General features: G+C 58.4%; 1 protein-coding gene across 1 annotated transcript in view; it reads right to left on the reverse strand.

Annotated features, from left to right (window-relative positions):
* Positions 1–899: 899 nt before the first annotated feature.
* LOC119934283 (alpha-1,2-mannosyltransferase ALG9-like) overlaps positions 900–17,137 on the reverse strand; it is a 34,797-nt gene continuing 18,559 nt past the window's right edge. Inside the window, exons 6-18 of the mRNA XM_038753729.1 lie at positions 15,763–15,897; positions 14,919–14,989; positions 13,185–13,273; positions 12,277–12,412; positions 11,731–11,818; positions 11,403–11,508; positions 10,206–10,328; positions 9,331–9,485; positions 8,340–8,469; positions 7,606–7,753; positions 5,768–5,897; positions 3,775–3,905; positions 900–2,479 (exon numbers count right to left, since the gene is read on the reverse strand). Coding sequence (XP_038609657.1) covers positions 2,356–2,479; positions 3,775–3,905; positions 5,768–5,897; positions 7,606–7,753; positions 8,340–8,469; positions 9,331–9,485; positions 10,206–10,328; positions 11,403–11,508; positions 11,731–11,818; positions 12,277–12,412; positions 13,185–13,273; positions 14,919–14,989; positions 15,763–15,897 — 1,566 coding nt within the window. The 3' untranslated portion in view covers positions 900–2,355. The remainder of the gene's footprint in view (positions 2,480–3,774; positions 3,906–5,767; positions 5,898–7,605; positions 7,754–8,339; positions 8,470–9,330; positions 9,486–10,205; positions 10,329–11,402; positions 11,509–11,730; positions 11,819–12,276; positions 12,413–13,184; positions 13,274–14,918; positions 14,990–15,762; positions 15,898–17,137) is intronic.

Genomic DNA, 17,137 nt, shown 5'->3' on the forward strand with positions numbered 1-17,137 from the left:
ACTAATCTCCTCACCGTACCTCGTTCTCGCCTGTCCCGCCATCGACCCCCGGCCCACGTCATCCCCCGGGCCTGGAATGCCCTCCCGCTACCCATCCGCCAAGTTAGCTCTCTTCCTCCCTTCAAGGCCCTGCTGAGAGCTCACCTCCTCCAGGAGGCCTTCCCAGACTGACCCCCTTCCTTCCTCTCCCCCTCGTCCCCCTCTCCATCCCCATCTTACCTCCTTCCCTTCCCCACAGCCCCTGTATATATGTATATATGTTTGTACATATTTATTACTCTATTTTACTTGTACATATCTATTCTATTTATTTTATTTTATTTTGTTAGTATGTTTGGTTTTGTTTTGTTCTCTGTCTCCCCCTTTTAGACTGTGAGCCCACTGTTGGGTAAGGACTGTCTCTATATGTTGCCAATTTGTACTTCCCAAGCGCTTAGTACAGTGCTCTGCACATAGTAAGCGCTCAATAATTACGATTGATTGATTGATTAACTTCTATGTGCCTCAGTTTCCTCAAAATGGGCATTAAATCCTACTTCCTTCATCTGAGACTGTGAACCCCATGGTGGGACAGGGACTGGGTCCAACCTGATAAACTTGTACCTGCCCCAGTGCTTAGAACAGTGCATGGCACATAGTAAGCGCTTGACAAATACCATAAGAAAAAATAGTGTATGACGCCTAATAAGTGCTTAACCAATACCACACTCCAAAAAAGCCCTCTCAGGCCCTGACGCTGGTGGCTGTGGCAGCAATTGCTGCGTCTTTTCACTCAGAGTGCCCAGCAGATCCGTCCTGCCACCACGAGGCCCCCGCATGCCAGGCTCACGGTGTGCCAGGCAGCCGGCTGAGAGGGGCCGGGGGGAGCCTAAGATCGTGAACACGGTGGAGTCACGTCTAAAACCAAATGGCTTTTATTGGGCTTCCCTGCACGGGAAACACCCGGGAATGTAAATACCATGCTGAGGTGGGGGGCAGGCTGGGCACAACAGCCCAGAGCCGGCCCCCGGCTCTTGCCCGGCGGCGTGGCCCGCCTCACCCAGAGGAGGCTGGCGAGACTCGCTGCCGGGCCTGAGGCAGTTCCCCGTTGGCCACCTCCAAGTGGGTCCACAAAACACAACTGAGGCAGCCGCGAGTGGGTCTCCCCTTCCCTCCGGCATCCCCCGGCCCGGGCCGTGAAGGCGGGCAGGGCCCAGACACACATGCAACGGCGCTCACTTGCACACAGACGGGTGCACGGCAGAAGCTTGAGCCTTTCTCTCAGGAGGAGGATTCCCATTCCCATTCCCAGAGGCTGAAGGCCTGCCTAAAGAGTCTCAGCCTCCTGCAACAGACGGAGCAGATATTCCCGGCAGACAAGGCGGGCATCTGAGGGGAGGCCCAGGCTGCCTTATGGGGAGTCTAAGGTGGGCCCAGAGGGTGCCTGGCCATTCCAAGCGGTCCTAGTTCCTTTTTGAGAGCGGGAATGAGGGACCCTGGGTTTTGGATCACCTGCCCTGGAGCCCATCCAGCACAGGTGTCAATAGGGCATTGGACCCCTTGGGGCAAAAGTCGCCTTGTGTTTTCCAAGGCTATAGCCGGGGTGGGGACCAACCTCGGTGTCGGAGCCCTCCACGCTCGAGCGGGAGGGCTGGAGACGGGAGGCGGGCGGGCAGCAGGTGGGCTTGCCGTGCTTCCCCTGCCCCAACAATCGTTCAGGTTGGCAAGAGGCTGCTTTAGTCCACGAGAATGGTAGTGCTACCCTGACGTCCTCCGACGCTCCCTGGGGGCGCGGAGCAAATCCGGCCCTCGAGGGGCCCCACCGCTGCTCCAGAAGCGGCCAGGCCCAGACTCCGGGGAAACGTCCATCTGGAACTTGGAGAGCGTGAGATTCCCAGGCCGGTGTGTCTGTTGTTGGGGAGGAAGGGGAGGTAATGCCAGGGTGAGAGAAAGCGGAACTGGAAGCCACAATGCCACTGCAGGCCGGGTCCGGTCTTGGTCCCTCGGGCAGCGGTGGATGAGAGGGTGGACTGCCCCGCCGGCCCCTTCGGCCCCATCTGGAAGGAGGCGGCAGGAGGGGCAGCCTTGGGGAACCTGGCCGTTTTCCGGGGCCCAGCTGGGAGAGAGCGATGTCTGGCCCAAGGACAGTCCCTTATTCCCTCTTCCTCTTCTTCCTTCTTCCAAAGACCAGCTCCCCATCCCCCTTCCTGCCCGGACCACCCCACTCTTCCGTCAGAGGAGGAGCCGGCCCACGAAAACCAAGTGGGGAATGGGCTTCCTGACAGCCGGGGTAGTTGGGCACCAGGGAGGAAAGTGCCGGGCGGAGGCCGACGGGGCCCCACGGCCCGGGAGCTGATCCCCTGGGGCCCGGGGTGGCTACCCTGAGACTCTCCTGCGGGCCTGCTTGGCCCGGCGTGGCTTGAAGATGGTGTAGTTGGCGAACACCGTGTGCTGCTCCGACAGGAAGGGTACGTAGAACGCCCGCAGGAACCTGGAAGACCTGACGGCCAAAGAGGGAGACGGGTTTCTAGAACCAAGAGGCCGCCCCAAGCTTCTCCCTCAGGCCCCGGAAGACCGTGGGGCAGCTGGCCGGTACCCCAGGCGGGCAAGAGCCGTGGAAACCCGCTGCCCGTTGGTTATAAGAGGGCTGCCCGACCTCTAGGAGAGCCCCTCTGCCCACAGCTCCACAGCCGCCACGCCAAGGAGCCTCTAACAGGTGGACCATTCCCGATAGGACGCTGCAGCGATGCCCAGCCCCTTACTCCCCGGCCGAGGACAAGGGGGGGCCCCCAGATCAGGGTCATGGGGAGCAGCACAATGTCAGCACTCGTCCCGTCCCCCAGGTCCGAGACCCTTCGTGGATCGAGTGCTTGGGGATAGGAACAGGTTAACGGTGGAGTCGCTGCTGCGAATACTAATAATGATGGCATTTGTTAAGCGCTTACTATGTACACTGTTCTAAGCGCTGACCAACAGAAGGGCTGACAGGCCCCACTAGAGTGCCACCCGCCTGGCCTCGAGCCCCTCACTCCCCACCCCCCAGACAAGGGCCAGGCGCTGGGGGCCGGCCGTGACCCACTGAGGCAGGACAGGGGAGAGGAGCTGGTAACCATCCAGCTTGGCAAGGCCGCTGGCTCGCTCCACGGAGTCCAGCCACCAAACCCGCGGGGCAGAGTCACCCTGGGTGGAGGGGCAGGAAGTTTAGGCCAAGGAGGGCACCCCGGCCCGGGCCCGGGCGGAGATCAGCTACGCAGCTGAGCAAAGTTAGATCTGGCTGTCCAGTAGCTCAGAGCAGCAGGACGCCATCCCACGTCCCCATCTCTGGGACCCCTGGCTCCCCATCCCTGAGGCAGATTCTTTTTAGTTTGTTTTTAGAGGGAGTGTTGGTATTTGTTAATAATAATTTTGGTATTTGTTAAGCGCTTACTATGCGCCAAGCACTGTTCTAAGTGCTGGGGGAGATACAAGGTGATCTGATTGTCCCACGTGGGGCTCGCAGTCTTAATCCCCATTTCCCAGATGAGGGAACTGAGGCACAGAGAAGTGACTTGCCCAGTGGCGGAGCCGGGATTAGAACCCATGACCTCTGACTCTCAAGCCCATGCTCTTTCCACTGAGTCAGGCTGCTTCTCTTAAGGCCGGCTGGATGGGGGCAGGGCCTGGCTACCCGCGCGGTAGCCCCAGAGCTCCAAGTGGGAGGGGGATGAGGAGGGGAAGGGAGGGGCAGGTCCAAACAGGTGGGGTGCGGGGGCTCCTGGACGAGTCGGGTGGGGGGAGGGTGGGGGTCCTCCTTACCTGGAAGCGTCCAGGAACGGTCTGTGGGCGAGGCTGAGCCAGTCCTCCCTGTGGGCCGAGAACCTGGGCTCGCGGGCCGTCTCCGTGACCCCGTCCAGATCCACCACGTAGTGGCACTTGCTCAGGTCAACCTGGAGGGCCGAGGTGAGAGGCCTCGTCGGGGGTGGGCCGGGGGTTGGCATTCGCGGCCTAGGGAAGCGATGGTCCCGCCGGTTCCTAACAGGCCCCCGGGCCCGGCCCGATGGGTGCCTGGGGGGCCGAGGTTCGGGAGGCCCCTGCCCCGCAGAGGCGCCGCAAAGGAAGAGGGCCACGGGCCAGGGGAGGAGGTGGGGCCCGGGGAGGGAGGGCAGCCCACCGGAAAGGTCTGAAAAACTGACTCTCAAAGAACGGCCAAGGGGTACGATATCCCCAGGGGCAGCCACTGCCGCCTGAGCCCCCCAGCTCCCGGGATTTTACCACCGCAAAGCGGGAAACCTGAGGTCCAGAGAAGTGAAGTGACATACCCGAGGTCACCCATCAGGCAAGAGGCTCAGAAGCAGCAGCGTGGCTCAGTGGAAAGAGCCCGGGCTTTGGAGTCAGAGGTCATGGGTTCAAATCCCGACTCCGCCACTTGTCCGCTGTGTGACTTTGGGCAACTCACTTCACTTCTCCAGGCCTCAGTTCCCTCATCTGTAAAATGGGGATGAAGCCTGGGAGCCCCCCGTGGGACAACCTGATTACCTTGTATCCCCCCAGCGCTTAGAACAGTGCTTTGCACATAGTAAGCGCTTAATAAATGCCATTTAAAAAAAAAAAAAAAGAGGCAGAATCAGGATTAGACCCATGTTGCCTGACTCCCATGCCCGGCTTCTTTCCACTAGGCCACACTGCTTTAGACTTTCTGAGATGACCCAACTCCCCGCACTTCTCCTTGTCCTTCTCCCTCTCCTTTTCCCCCATCTACCTTCCAGGAGGAAGAGGAGGAGGAGGAGGAGGAGGGGTTCAGACTTTGTGTCCAACCTGAATTCAATGAGCACAGAGCTCTGCACACTTTATATGCTCAGTCCCTGCCATAGCCCGAAGACAGGTTTTGACCCCTGTCTACATGTTTTGTTTTGTCGTCTGTCTCCCCCTTCTAGACTGTGAGCCCGCTGTTGGGTAGGGACCATCTCTATACGTTGCCCAAGCGCTTAGTCCAGTGCTCTGCACACAGTCAGCGCTCAATAAATACGACTGACTGAATGAATGAATGACAGGCTCAGTATCCAACCTGATCATCTTGTATCTACCCCAGTGCTTAGAAGCTTGGCACAGAGTAAGGGCTTACCTTGTACTTCCCAAGCGCGTAGTACAGTGCTCTGCACACAGTAAGCGCTCAATAAATACGATTGATTGATTGATTAATAATATGGTCTTTCTTAAGTGCTATGTATCAAGCACCGCTCTAACCACAAGTTGATCGGGTCAGACAGCGTTCCTGTCCCACATGGGGCTCACAGTTTAAATTAGATACCGCAATCATTATTATTACGAGAAATGGACCTTTCAGTTGCCCATCAACAAGAGCAAGGCTGAAAGGCTGCTCCAATTGCTGGTGGCGGTTCCAACAAGCTCTTGGGCTACTCGGCCTTGGCGTCAACATCTCATCATCCTCAGGACGAGCCTGTCAGGCCCACCCTGGGGGTCCCAGCGACACCCACCGATCCTCCCCAGGGAGCAAGAGCCCACAGGCCCCTCTTCGGGGTCTGAGGGGAGGAACGATGGCAGAGAGGGCAAGGAAAGGCAGCGCCGGAGGTGGAAGGGGCAGGCCGGAGTCCCAGAACTCTCCGGTGAGCGGTCCCCGCGGGGCAGGCCTCGCCCCAAGAGGGCTCGGGGAAATCCATAGGCTGAACCCCGCAAGGTGGCTGGAAACCAGACCGAAAGCATCTCTAGCTGAAGGTCGACAATCTCCCCCACCCCAACCCCGAGGGCCCTCCTCTCCCCCCCCGCCACCCCCTAACAGCGCGGCCCTTACGTATCGGGATGGCTCTTCTCGGTTCTGGTCGTTCATGTCGGCGGGGACATTTCGCGTGGCCAGGGGCCCCTCGGCGAACGGTTTTGGTAGCTGGCCCCTGAACTCCGAGGGGATGAACTGCAGGTGCCAACTGCGGGGAGCACGGATGGGAACAAAAAAAACATCGTACCTCGCCTTACCCTCTGGCACCTTCCCCCGGCCTGTCATTCAGTTCACTGTCTCTCTCCCTCGCTAGACTGGAAGTGCCTTGTGGGCAGGGATATACTTGATTGTAGTGTACTCTCCCAAGTGCTTAGTACAGTGCTCTGCACAGAGTAAATGCTCCAAGGATACCTTTTAGACTGTGAGCCCACTATTGGGTAGGGACTGTCTCTATATGTTGCCAACTTGGACTTCCCAAGCGGGCAGGGATATACTTGATTGTAGTGTACTCTCCCAAGTGCTTAGTACAGTGCTCTGCACAGAGTAAATGCTCCAAGGATACCTTTTAGACTGTGAGCCCACTATTGGGTAGGGACCGTCTCTATATGTTGCCAACTTGTACTTCCCAAGTGCTTAGTCCAGTGCTCTGCACACAGTAAGCGCTCAATAAATACGATTGATGATGATGATGATGATTATGATTTGGCAGGGGAGACGGACACTAAAATAAATGACAGACAAGAGATACAACTGAACGTCAGGACATGGACATTAGTGCCATGGGGCGGGGGGGTAAGGAGGGGTGAAATCCCTAATCCTTTGGGACCCCAGAAGTGCTAAAGTGTCAGTTGGAGCGTTGGGAAGAGAAAGCAGGGAGATTATTTGGGGAAGAACACCCCGAGGCGAGGGGATTTTGGAAGGTCCTCTAGGACAGGGATTGTGTCTACTAATTCTATTGTAGTCTCCCAAGCGCCTAACAGGCATTCAGTTGAAAAGCAGTGTGCCTTAGTGGAAAGAGCATGAGCTTGGAAGTCAGAGGTCGTGGGTTCTAATCCTGGCTCTGCCACCTGTCACCTGTGTGACTTTGGGCAAGTCACTTAACTTTTCTGTGCCTCAGTTCCCTCATCTAGAAAATGGGGATTAAGACTGTAAGCCCCATGTGGGATAACCTGATTATCTTGTATCTACCCCAGTTGCTTAGAACAGTGCTTGGCACATAGTAAGCGCTTAACAAATATCGTCATTATTATTATTATAATTATTAATACTATTGATGGACTGATTGGCTTATGAATTGACTGTGTGGTTTCCTCCCCTCTGGGGCACCACGGCCGGCTGAAAAGACCAACTGGTCATTCCAGGAACCTGCTGGGAATTCCACACAGCAAATTCAGGCTGCTTTGGGGGATGGTGGGGAGGGCAGGGAGGCCTGGCAGGGGGAGCCTAGCAGGAGGGCCCAAGGTGGCGGCTCCTTTGGGGAGGGTTCTGGGCAATGAGTCTGATCTGGGCCGGGGTCTGAGGGCGATCCGAGAAGGAGTAGGGCACAGGGGTGTTCAACACAGGGCACTGCCAAAGGCCCAGACCTCCAGCTTCACCCCAAAATGCTTACCCAGGCCAGCACCACTGGCAACCAGCCCCTGATCCAGCCCTTCTGCCAGCCACAGACACAGGCTGTGCTGCCCTGCCCATTCCTGAGCACAAGTGCCCAGGCGCTGATCGCCCCCTCCCAGGCTCCGAGGCTCGGCCCCAGCCCAGAGCCACATTTAAGGGCAGGACACCCCTGGCTGGCCCCGGTGGGGACCTGGGACCCCAGCCACCGGCCGGCCAGGGACTTGGCCGTCACAGACCCACCTGACCCAAGAAGGCAGCCCCCCCGCCCACACACACGCAGCCCAGGGTGGGCAGGGGTCACTCACTTCTCGGGCAAGAGGAAGCTGCTGGGAAAGCGGTACCACTCTTTCCCCACGCAGACATTCACCGGCCTGCCCTCGGGGACCGTGTGGACGGCCGGGTCCGTCGCAATGTGGTGGAACTCGGGGTACAGATCCAGGGGCCCGTGGTAACCTGGCGGAGACCGAGAACCTGAGCCCCGGGGCCTCACGCCCACCCCGGGCTCCTGCCCTGGGACCCCCACCAGGCTTGACCCCATCCTACTCCACCCTCGCCCTCGGCTCCGGCCAGCCTCGACCCCATCCTGCTCTAGGCCCTCCCCAAGCTCCCACCCCTCAGTCCCGCCAGCCTTCGATCCCATCCCCGCTTCACTACCGCCCAGGGGTCTCACCAGCCTCGACCCCGACTCGCTCAGTGACCACCCCGAGCTCCCGCCCCTCTGGCCTTGCTTCAGAGCCCGCCCCTGTTCCAGACGGGATTTCGGGAAAGGCCTCCAGAGTTCTCCGAGCCCAAACTGGCGGCCCCGAGGGAGGGATTCCTGACCTCATTAGCACTTTCCGTTTACAGATAATGGCATGAGGGAGGGAAACCATTTACCGCTGGGCCTTAGAAGGAATTCCCAATTCTCCCTCCGATTACAGGGGAAGCCAAGGCCCCTGGGAGGATCCAGACACCACGGGCCTGGGCCTCTGGCCTTATGGCGGGAGGGTGGGTGAGGGCGGAACGCACCGAGCCCCCTCCTCGGCCCCGGCTGACCCACCTCTGAAGAGTGCCACCGAGCGAGACAAGGACAGGAGCCCGAAGAGGAGCACGGTCCCCAGGGCCAGCCAATTGGAGGACACGGTGTAATGCTCCAGGCGGTAGCGCCGAAACGCAAAGTGGTAACATTTCTGCGGAGACAGAACGGAAGAGCGACCCAGGTGACCGCCGGCCGGGATGAAGCCCGGGCCACAAGACCCCTTGATGGCCCCCAGCAGGACCGAGAGACTTCTGACCAGACCCAAGGCCGGGCTCTCGGCTCCCTGACAAGCAAATCCCCAGGGCACTCTAGGTAACGGGGCTTCCGAGAATCCGACAGACGCACCCAACTGGGTTCTGCTGGCCCTGTGACCACCCCCGGCACCCAGGTGGGCTAGGGGCACCCCGCCGTGCTCCACCTGCTCATCTGTTCAGACTCGGTGCCTGGCAGGAGGAGGGGAGGGAAGAAGAGCGAGATGAGAGAGGAGGAAGGGCCTCTGCTCTGAAGGTGGCAATCCCGCTGAGAACCCCCCCCATTCACACGTGCGCACACACTCTCACACACACACTCCTTTCTGCGTCACCCTGACTTGCTCCCTTTATTCACCCCTCCTCCCAGCCCCACAGCACTTATGTCCATATCCATCATTTATTTATTTCTATTAATGCCTGTCTCTTCCTCTAGACTGTAAGCTCATTGTGGGCAGGAAATGTATCTGTTTATCATCATCAACCGTATTTATTGAGCGCTTACTATGTGCAGGGCACTGTACTAAGCGCTTGTTTATTGTTCCAATGTCCTCTCCCAACCGATTAGTACAGTGCTCTGCACACAGTGAGAGCTCAGTAGGACTGAACACATACACAGAGTCAGAGGCAATCACGGATGGACACATACAGTCTCAACGAGCATGCGTGCACACACACACTCTCTCTCTCTTTCTCACTCACTCACGCACAGGCAGGCAGAGGGCAGGTGGACCAGCTGGGCCGGCTGTGGCCCTGCCGCTCACCTGAAGCGCTGAGAGAGCCAGGGCACCGCCGAGGCAGATGAGGGGGTAGACGGGGAACAGGAACCTCTCCTCTTTGTGAGGCTGAGCCACGAAAACCGCCATCCAGATGTACATGGGGGCCAGGGTCAGCCAGTAGGGACGGCCCAAATTCTGGACTGAAAGATCCGGGAAGACGGTCGACATCAGGCAGGTGCCACCCACAGCCGGACTGGCGGGGGATGGGGCGGGGAGGGTCCTGCGGGACCACGGACCCCACCGGCTCCCCTGACCCATGCCGCATCCTTTCCAGCATCAGAGGCACCAGGGGTGGAGGACCGAAGGCCCGGAAGCCAGTCAGTCAGTGATACTTAATGAGCGCTTACTGTGTACACAGCACTGTACTAAGCACTTGGGAAACTACAACAATGAACAGGCACATTCCCTGCCCAGGACAAGCTTACAGTCTAGAGGAAGGTGGTCCGGATGGTTAGGGAGAAGTCCCCTCCCCAGGCGAGGCCTGGGGACTCCTGGAATCGGTCCCGTGGGGGTCCCAAGCCTCCGCAGACGCCCAAACTGGCTGAAAGGTCAAGGGGCACGCATGCACCTGTTGGCCCGCTGGGTCGGGGCCCCCCACCCCATCCCCCCCACATCCAGCCCAATGGAGCTGCGGAGTCCCCTGGGCTATTTGACAGATGAGGCCCAGAGAAGTGAAATGACTCGTCTAAGGTCCCACAGCGGGCAAGTGGCGGACCCGGGATGAAAACCCAGGTCCCCTGACTCCCAGGGCCGAGCTCTTCCCCCTGGACTGCACTGCTTACCACCTCCCACCTCAGCCCTGGGACCCAGCCCCCCTGCCGTCAGGAGGCAAGCCCCTCGTTCCCGGTGGGGCCCCTCACCGTGAAACCTCTGCAGCAGGAACTCCATGAGAGAGGTCAGGGGCAGGGCCAGAAGGGCCAATACAAAGGCCACGTTGAAATTCAGAAACCCGTTAATTAGATAGAAGTACCAGGGCTCGGTGCCTGTGGGACAGAGGGAAGCAAGTGGAAATTAGGGGACGTACTTCAAGGGCCGGGCACAGCCTGAAAAGCCTTCGGCGCACTGCTCTGTCCACAGTGCCGGGCACAGCTGATGACCCTAGGATACTGCTCTGTATAAAGCCAATGGGCCAGCTCACAGCCTCAGGACCCTGCCCTGCCCAGGGTGGGGTGCCCAAGATATAATAATGATGGTATTTGTTAAGCGCTTACTATGTGCCAGGCCCTGTACTAAGCACTGAAGTGGATACAAGCAAATTCGGCTGGACACAGTCCCTGCCCCACATGGGGTTCACAGTCTTAATCCCCATTTTGCAGAAAAGGTCACTGAGGCCCAGAGAAGTGAAGTGACTTGCCCAAGGCTATCCAGCAGACAAATGATGGAGTAGGGATTAGAACTCGTGTCCTTCTGACTCCCAGGGCTGTGCTCTATCCATTAGGCCACGCTGCTTCCCATGTTCCCGCCCCACTGCCGGACTAGACTGTTGGTCCACAGTGCGCAGGGGCAAACCAAACGCGGAACCCAGAAAGGGGCAGGGTTCGGCTATCAGGACTCAGAAAAGTCTAAGGGCAGGCACATTCCCTGCCCACAGTGAGCTTACAGGCTAGAGGAAGGTGGTCTGGATTGTCGGGGAGAAGTCCCCTCTCCAAGAAAGGCCTGGGGACTCCTGGGATCGATCGATCTGATGGGGGTCCCAAGCCTCCAAGGACGCGCGCGCATACACCCCTCCACCCAGAACGTGCCCGTCTCTTCCGGGCCGGGGCACCGCTGCCAGGCACCGGTGACGCAAAGGACTTTCCTTACTCATCCCCCAACTTGCAGGATGGAAACGGATGCAAGGCCTCCAGCTTGACAAGAGGGTGGGACAGGGCAGGGGGTGGGAGGGAAGCAGGTTTGGCCAAGCTCTTTCCCGAGGTGGGTGCCGGGAAGGGGCAGAGCCGGTAAGGGAACCAGCAGCTGGCGCCCACCGGGAAGATGCCATTCCGAAGACCGCCCCCGTCCCCACAGGGCCCGAAAACGATGCCGGAGCTGCCCCCGAGCCCCTGAAGCTGCTTTACCGTAAAGGTCCGGCCCGTGGGGCGTGAAGACGTTATACAGGATGATGTTCAGAGGCGCGATGACCAGCTTCCCGTAGTAATAGCTGTCCACGATCACCATAGGGACCTAGGAGATGGCCCGACCCTCAGGAACCCACTCTGCGCCCCGCCGGCCAAAAGAAGGTGCTCCTCTGCCTGCCTTCTTCCGCCTCCCCTCCACCTCCGTGACCACCACCTCCGAGCCCTGACTGTGGGCAGAACACTGTACTGACAGCCTTGGAGCAACCCACCCCTCCACCCCACCCCCGACCAGCTTCACGCCCCCCCGGTTCGCCTACGGAAAACTCACCAGGAAGAGTACGAGGGCTGTCACCGACCAGTAAAGGAAACTCTTCCACTCACGTTTCAGGATCAGCAGATCAAAGGCAATGGGTATCCTGGGAAACCGGGCCAGGGAGACAGAGAATGGCCGGCGGGGTCCCGGACCCTGCCAGCCTTGGATGGGAGGAGCCGGGGTCTCCAGCGGGGACCTCGCCCCAAACTAGGAGGGTGGAGCCAGGAAGAGATGGGGTGGAACGCGGGCAAGGGTGGCTTTTGGATTCGGGTCAATGCTCCTCGCACCTTGCAACGGGCGCTTGAAGTGAGGCGGAGGTAAGGTGCTTCCCTCCCAGCCCCCCACATTCCCTGCCACCCACCCAGCTGCCCTCCCCAATCAGCCCACCCACCACAGTGTACCCCCAACTAGAAGTGCCCTGAGATATTCTACCACCTCAGGCCCTCTGTAAGCGGCTGCCCATCCTAGCCCTCGCCCTACCACCACGGGCATCCAATCCCCCCGGCCCCTCAGCTCTCCCGGGCAGACAGGAGCGGGAGGGACCCGGACGCGACTCCTCACCCGAGAGCCGCGCTGAACGGCCAACCCAGGATGGCCCCGGCCGCCACGGCCAACACGGCCACGGGGGTCTTGTCCATGAACCAGCCGGCCATCGCCACCAGTGTGGTGTACATACAGAAGCTGCTGGGCAGGAAGGCTGCGGAGGCAAGGAGGAGCAGACGAGGCGATGAGCAGAGGCCGGTATGAGACGCTCCCCGGACCCCAGCCGTGAGCAGGGGGTCATCGCCATCAGCACCCAGAGCATGAACTGCGTGCCTACTCTGTGTGGAATGCTTGGCCGACCACTTGGAATTGACACGCGGGATCCCTGCCCTCGGGGGAGGTCAACAACACAGTGGGGGAGACAGACACTTCTGTCAGAGATGGATTTTACCAGACACTCTGAGGAGGGTGGGAAAGTTCTCTGGGCCCCTTAGCTGAGTTGGCTGGCTGGGCACTGCTCCCTATATCAATCAATCAATCAATCAATCGTATTTATTGAGCGCTTACTATGTGCAGAGCACTGCACTAAGCGCTTGGGAAGTACAAATTGGCAACATATCCCCTCTCCCTGGTTCTGAGAGAAGAAAGGGTCCAGCCCAACCTGACCAGGCAGACGTGAAGTACCGGGGACTTGGAGTCAGGCCCAGGAATCCAGCCGGGGGCAAGGATTTTAGGGAGCAAAGGGTAGCTTCAGGCTGGCCCACGGCACAGTAATTGGGGGTGCAGAGAAGGGACTGGAGGGGGGCACCCTTTCAGGGTGCAGATAAACAGGGGCTACTTCCAAACCCAAACCCAGGCAGAGGGGCTCACCACTCTCCATCTCTCTCTCTCTCTCTCTCTTCCCTCATATCCCCGACTAGACCAGAGCCTCAGTGGGCACCCATGGCTTCCCCCATAGCCTGGATTCCTGCCCAGCCTCTGCCTACCCGCTGCTGAGCAGAACATCCCGGTGCTGAGCACTAAGAAAGCCAACATCAGCCGACTCACGTGCAGCCCAAACTTCTTGCACACGGCCCTAGGAGAGAGGGGCAGAAAACGTCAGCTGGGACCCCCAGACCAACGGGGGTCGGCCACCTGCCAGCTGGGACCCCCAGACCAACAGGTGTCGGCCACTCGCCAGCCTGGATGGGCTTCCCCTGACCTCCCCCTCCCGCCGAGCCTCAGGGAAATGGAGCTGCCTCCTCTTCCTCCCACTGTTATTGACTGACTAATTTCTGCCCGCCTTCTTTCTCTAATACTGACAATGGTGGTGAAGTGCTTACTAATAATAATAATAATAATGATTAGAACAGTGCTCAGCGCTTAGAACAGTGCTTCGCACATAGTAAGCGCTGAACAAATACCATCACTATTATTATGATGGTATTTGTTCAGCGCTTACTATGTGCGAAGCACTGTTCTAACCGCTGAGGGGGATACAAGGTGATCAGGCTGTCCCACATGGGGCTCACAGTCTTAATCCCCATTTTACAAAGGAGGTAACTGAGGCACAGAGAAGTTAAGTGACTTGCCCAAAGTCACACAGCGACAAGCGGAGCTGGGATTAGAACCCATGACCTCTGACTCCCAAGCCCGTGCTCTCTCCACTGAGCCGCACTGCTTCTCTAGGTGCCAAGCACTGTGTAAAGCACTGGGGGGAAATGCATTCAGTAAATACGATCTCTCTAGCGTTCTCTCCTTGGGACCAACAGGCAGGGAGTGTGTCTGTCACACTGTGTGTTGTACTCTCCCAAGGACTTAGTGCAGTGTTCTGCACACAGTAAGCTTTCAATATATGCAACTGACTGACTAACCCCTGCCCTCAAGGAGCTTATAGTCTAGCAGCAGCAAGGAATGCCCTAGGATTGTGGCCTGGTCAATCCAGTGGCCTAGAGTAGGGGCTACATGGAAAGTGGCCCAAAAGAGGCCTTTTTCGTATCAGCCAGGACTCTACATGGGATGGATGGGGTGGGGAAGGGCGGAAAAGGAGAGAAAGTGAGAGAAAGAGAGGGGAAAGGATGAAAGGGAGAGGGGGGGAGAAGGGGAGAGGAGAGGGGAGGGGAGAGATGGGGGGCCAAAGGGGAAAGTAAAGGAAGGAGAGAGCAGAAGAGGAGAGAGGAGAGAAGCAGAGGGACAATGATGAGAAAGAAGGGGATGGGCGGGGACAGAAGGGGAAGCAAAAAATAACAATAATAATTGAGGCCTTTGTTAAGCGCTTACTATGTGCCAGACACTGTACTTGAGCACTGGGGTGGATACAAGCAAATCGGGCTGGACACATGTGGGGCTCACAGCCTCCATCTCCATTTTACAGATGAGGGAACTGAGGCCCAGAGAAGTGAGGTGACTCGCCCAAGGCCACACAGCAGACAAGTGGCAAGAGGAGGAGAAGAAAGCACCATCCTGAGACTGTTTCCCTGCTGAGCCCTGGGGCAGGAGAAGACTCCCACAGGGGGAACCCTGGGGACCCAAATAAGGGGGAAGAGATCCCACCCAGGAAAGACCCAGAGAGATCCAGGATCAACAACCTGCTCAGGCTGCATGCAGCCGGGACCCTTGAGGGGTCTCTATCCAGGGCGTGGCGATCCCCGGGGGGAGGGGGACCAGGCAAATGGGGGCTGTTATAGGCCGCTATTGTCTATTCGGGGTAGCCCTAGAGGCCGAGCTCTTTGGGTACTCACTTATAAAAGTAAAGTTCACAGACACAGCTCACAAAAGCCAGGAGGCAGCGCAAAAAGTAAAAGACAAGCACCTGAAAGAAATAAAACCAAAAAACAAAAACCAAATAAACCCCCACCCAAACCCAAGAGATCAGAGTGAGAAATACGAGCTCAAATTGCAGGAAAGAAACCGTGGAAACCCAGAGGACACTTGGGGTTAAGAGCAATGCGGGGGAGTTAGTCAAGGTGCTGAACCACTGAGGGCTCTGGCTAGTATTACCGGGGGCTACCGTGGGCTGGGATGAACAGGCCGGGAATGCCTTTGGTTTTTGTTTGGCCGGGCAGGCGGGACACGGATCGGGATGATGGAGGTGGGAAAGGGTTCCCCCCACCTCGCTGCCCCCACAGCCTGGCCCCATCTCCCCTCCCCTAGGGCTCCTTTCCGGACCAGTTTGGCATGTTGGTCCCAAGACAAGAGTCTGAATACGGATTTTCCCCGCTGCTGCCCGGCCCGCTCCCATCGCCCCAGGATTCCAAGGCTGAGGAGGGCAGGGGAGCCCCCCTCCCCACAAATCTCCACCCCATCTTCTCCCGCCCCCTCTTCGGATCTAAGAAGATAATGGAAACTGCCCCCAGGCTTGGGGGGGAGCCACAGTTTGTAAACTCTAACAAACACTCCCCTCCCCTTCCCCCCTACACTGGACTTCTTCCCCTAGACCCATAACTGATTGACTGATTGATTCCCATCAGCCTTGACTCCACCTTTCCCTCCACGACTAGGAGGTGTCACCCACCGGTCCCCACGCACCCCCCAAGCTCAGCATTTCTCCCAGGAGAGAGTTGGCGGGCTGGGCCCACTCCTTACCTTGTTGGTTTGTAAGACTTTGGCATGAAAGGCGCCGGGCAAGGCATGAAGCCACAGGTAAGCGTAAGAGCGGATGGCGTAGGCTGGAGAGTACTCCCACGTCTGGAACCCCTTCCCGTAGACGAGGTAGTGCACCTGACGGGCCCAGAGCCACAGGGAAGAAACAAATTCAGCTCTGCCTTTGAACAATGATGGGTTTTGGGTGGGTGGACACAGAGGGGAGAAGGAGAGGTACCAGAGATGGAACCAATGGGAAAGGGAATTGGCTCTGGGCGGGACTCGGCCGGGGCAGGGGGCAGCAGTTACTCTCAGTTCAAGTAACCCCGTTTTTGGTCCTCGGGGCCTGCGGAAGTCCCACGTCTCACCCACACTTGTACTCCTCTGGGGCCATTTGGCCCCGCAGGGAAGTCTGAGGTGCGGCATAGGCGAGTTTTGGGGACCTGCTGCCCTCTGGGACCCCCAGCTTCCAACGCCCCATAGAGAGTCGGGGGTCCCCAGTGGTTGTCAGGGGGCAACTGAGGGCTTTGCCCCTCCCTACGATCCTCGGCCACCGGTCCCGGGTTAAAAGAGCCTGGCAGGACTGGGGCAGGAAGAGCGGGGCAGGGGTGGGAAGAGCGGGGCTGGGGACAGAGCAGGAGGGGCAGGGCAGAGCGACAAGGCCCAGATGGTTTCACGAGGGACTGAAGGGTGTGGCGAACCATGCTCTGGAACTTGCTGGCTCCTACGGCCCGGGACCCACACCAGCCTTGGCATGACCCTGCCAAAAGCCAGTCCCTTCTTCACCCGGGCCCAGCTAGGCCCCCTCCCTCCCCTCTGTGGGACTGGCCCGCCCTGGCAAGACTCCTCCAAGAAACTCCAATCTGACCCTCCTGGGTTTCGACCCTCTGCCATTTCCCCCCATCCAAGACACCGTGCCCGTCTGGGCAGAAATTGCACCTCTGGAGACATCTGCCACACCAAGCCACCTCTCCCACTGGCAAGAACCCAACGGTCAGAAAACACAGCAGAGACAATGAAGTTGTCTGAGTAACACCCACATCCGGGCTGGCACTTGAACCAGTCAGGTGAAGAATCAATCAGTGGTATTTTTTTTTTTAATGGCATTTGTTAAGCTCTTACTATGTGCCAAGCACCGTACTAAGCGCTAGTTTAGATACAAGTTAATCAGGTTGGACCCAGGCCATGCCCCACATGGGGCTCAAAGTCTTAATCCCCACTGTGGTTTAGTGGTAAGAGCACAGGCTTGGGAGTCAGAGGTTGTGGGTTCTAATCCCGGCTCCGCCACTTATCAGCTGTGTGACTTTGGACAAGTCACTTAACTTCTCTGTGCCCCAGTTACCTCATTTGTAAAATGGGGATTAAGACGGTGAGCCCC

Source organism: Tachyglossus aculeatus, chromosome 11 (genome assembly GCF_015852505.1).
Source record: "Tachyglossus aculeatus isolate mTacAcu1 chromosome 11, mTacAcu1.pri, whole genome shotgun sequence".
NCBI classification, from domain to species: Eukaryota; Metazoa; Chordata; class Mammalia; order Monotremata; family Tachyglossidae; genus Tachyglossus; species Tachyglossus aculeatus.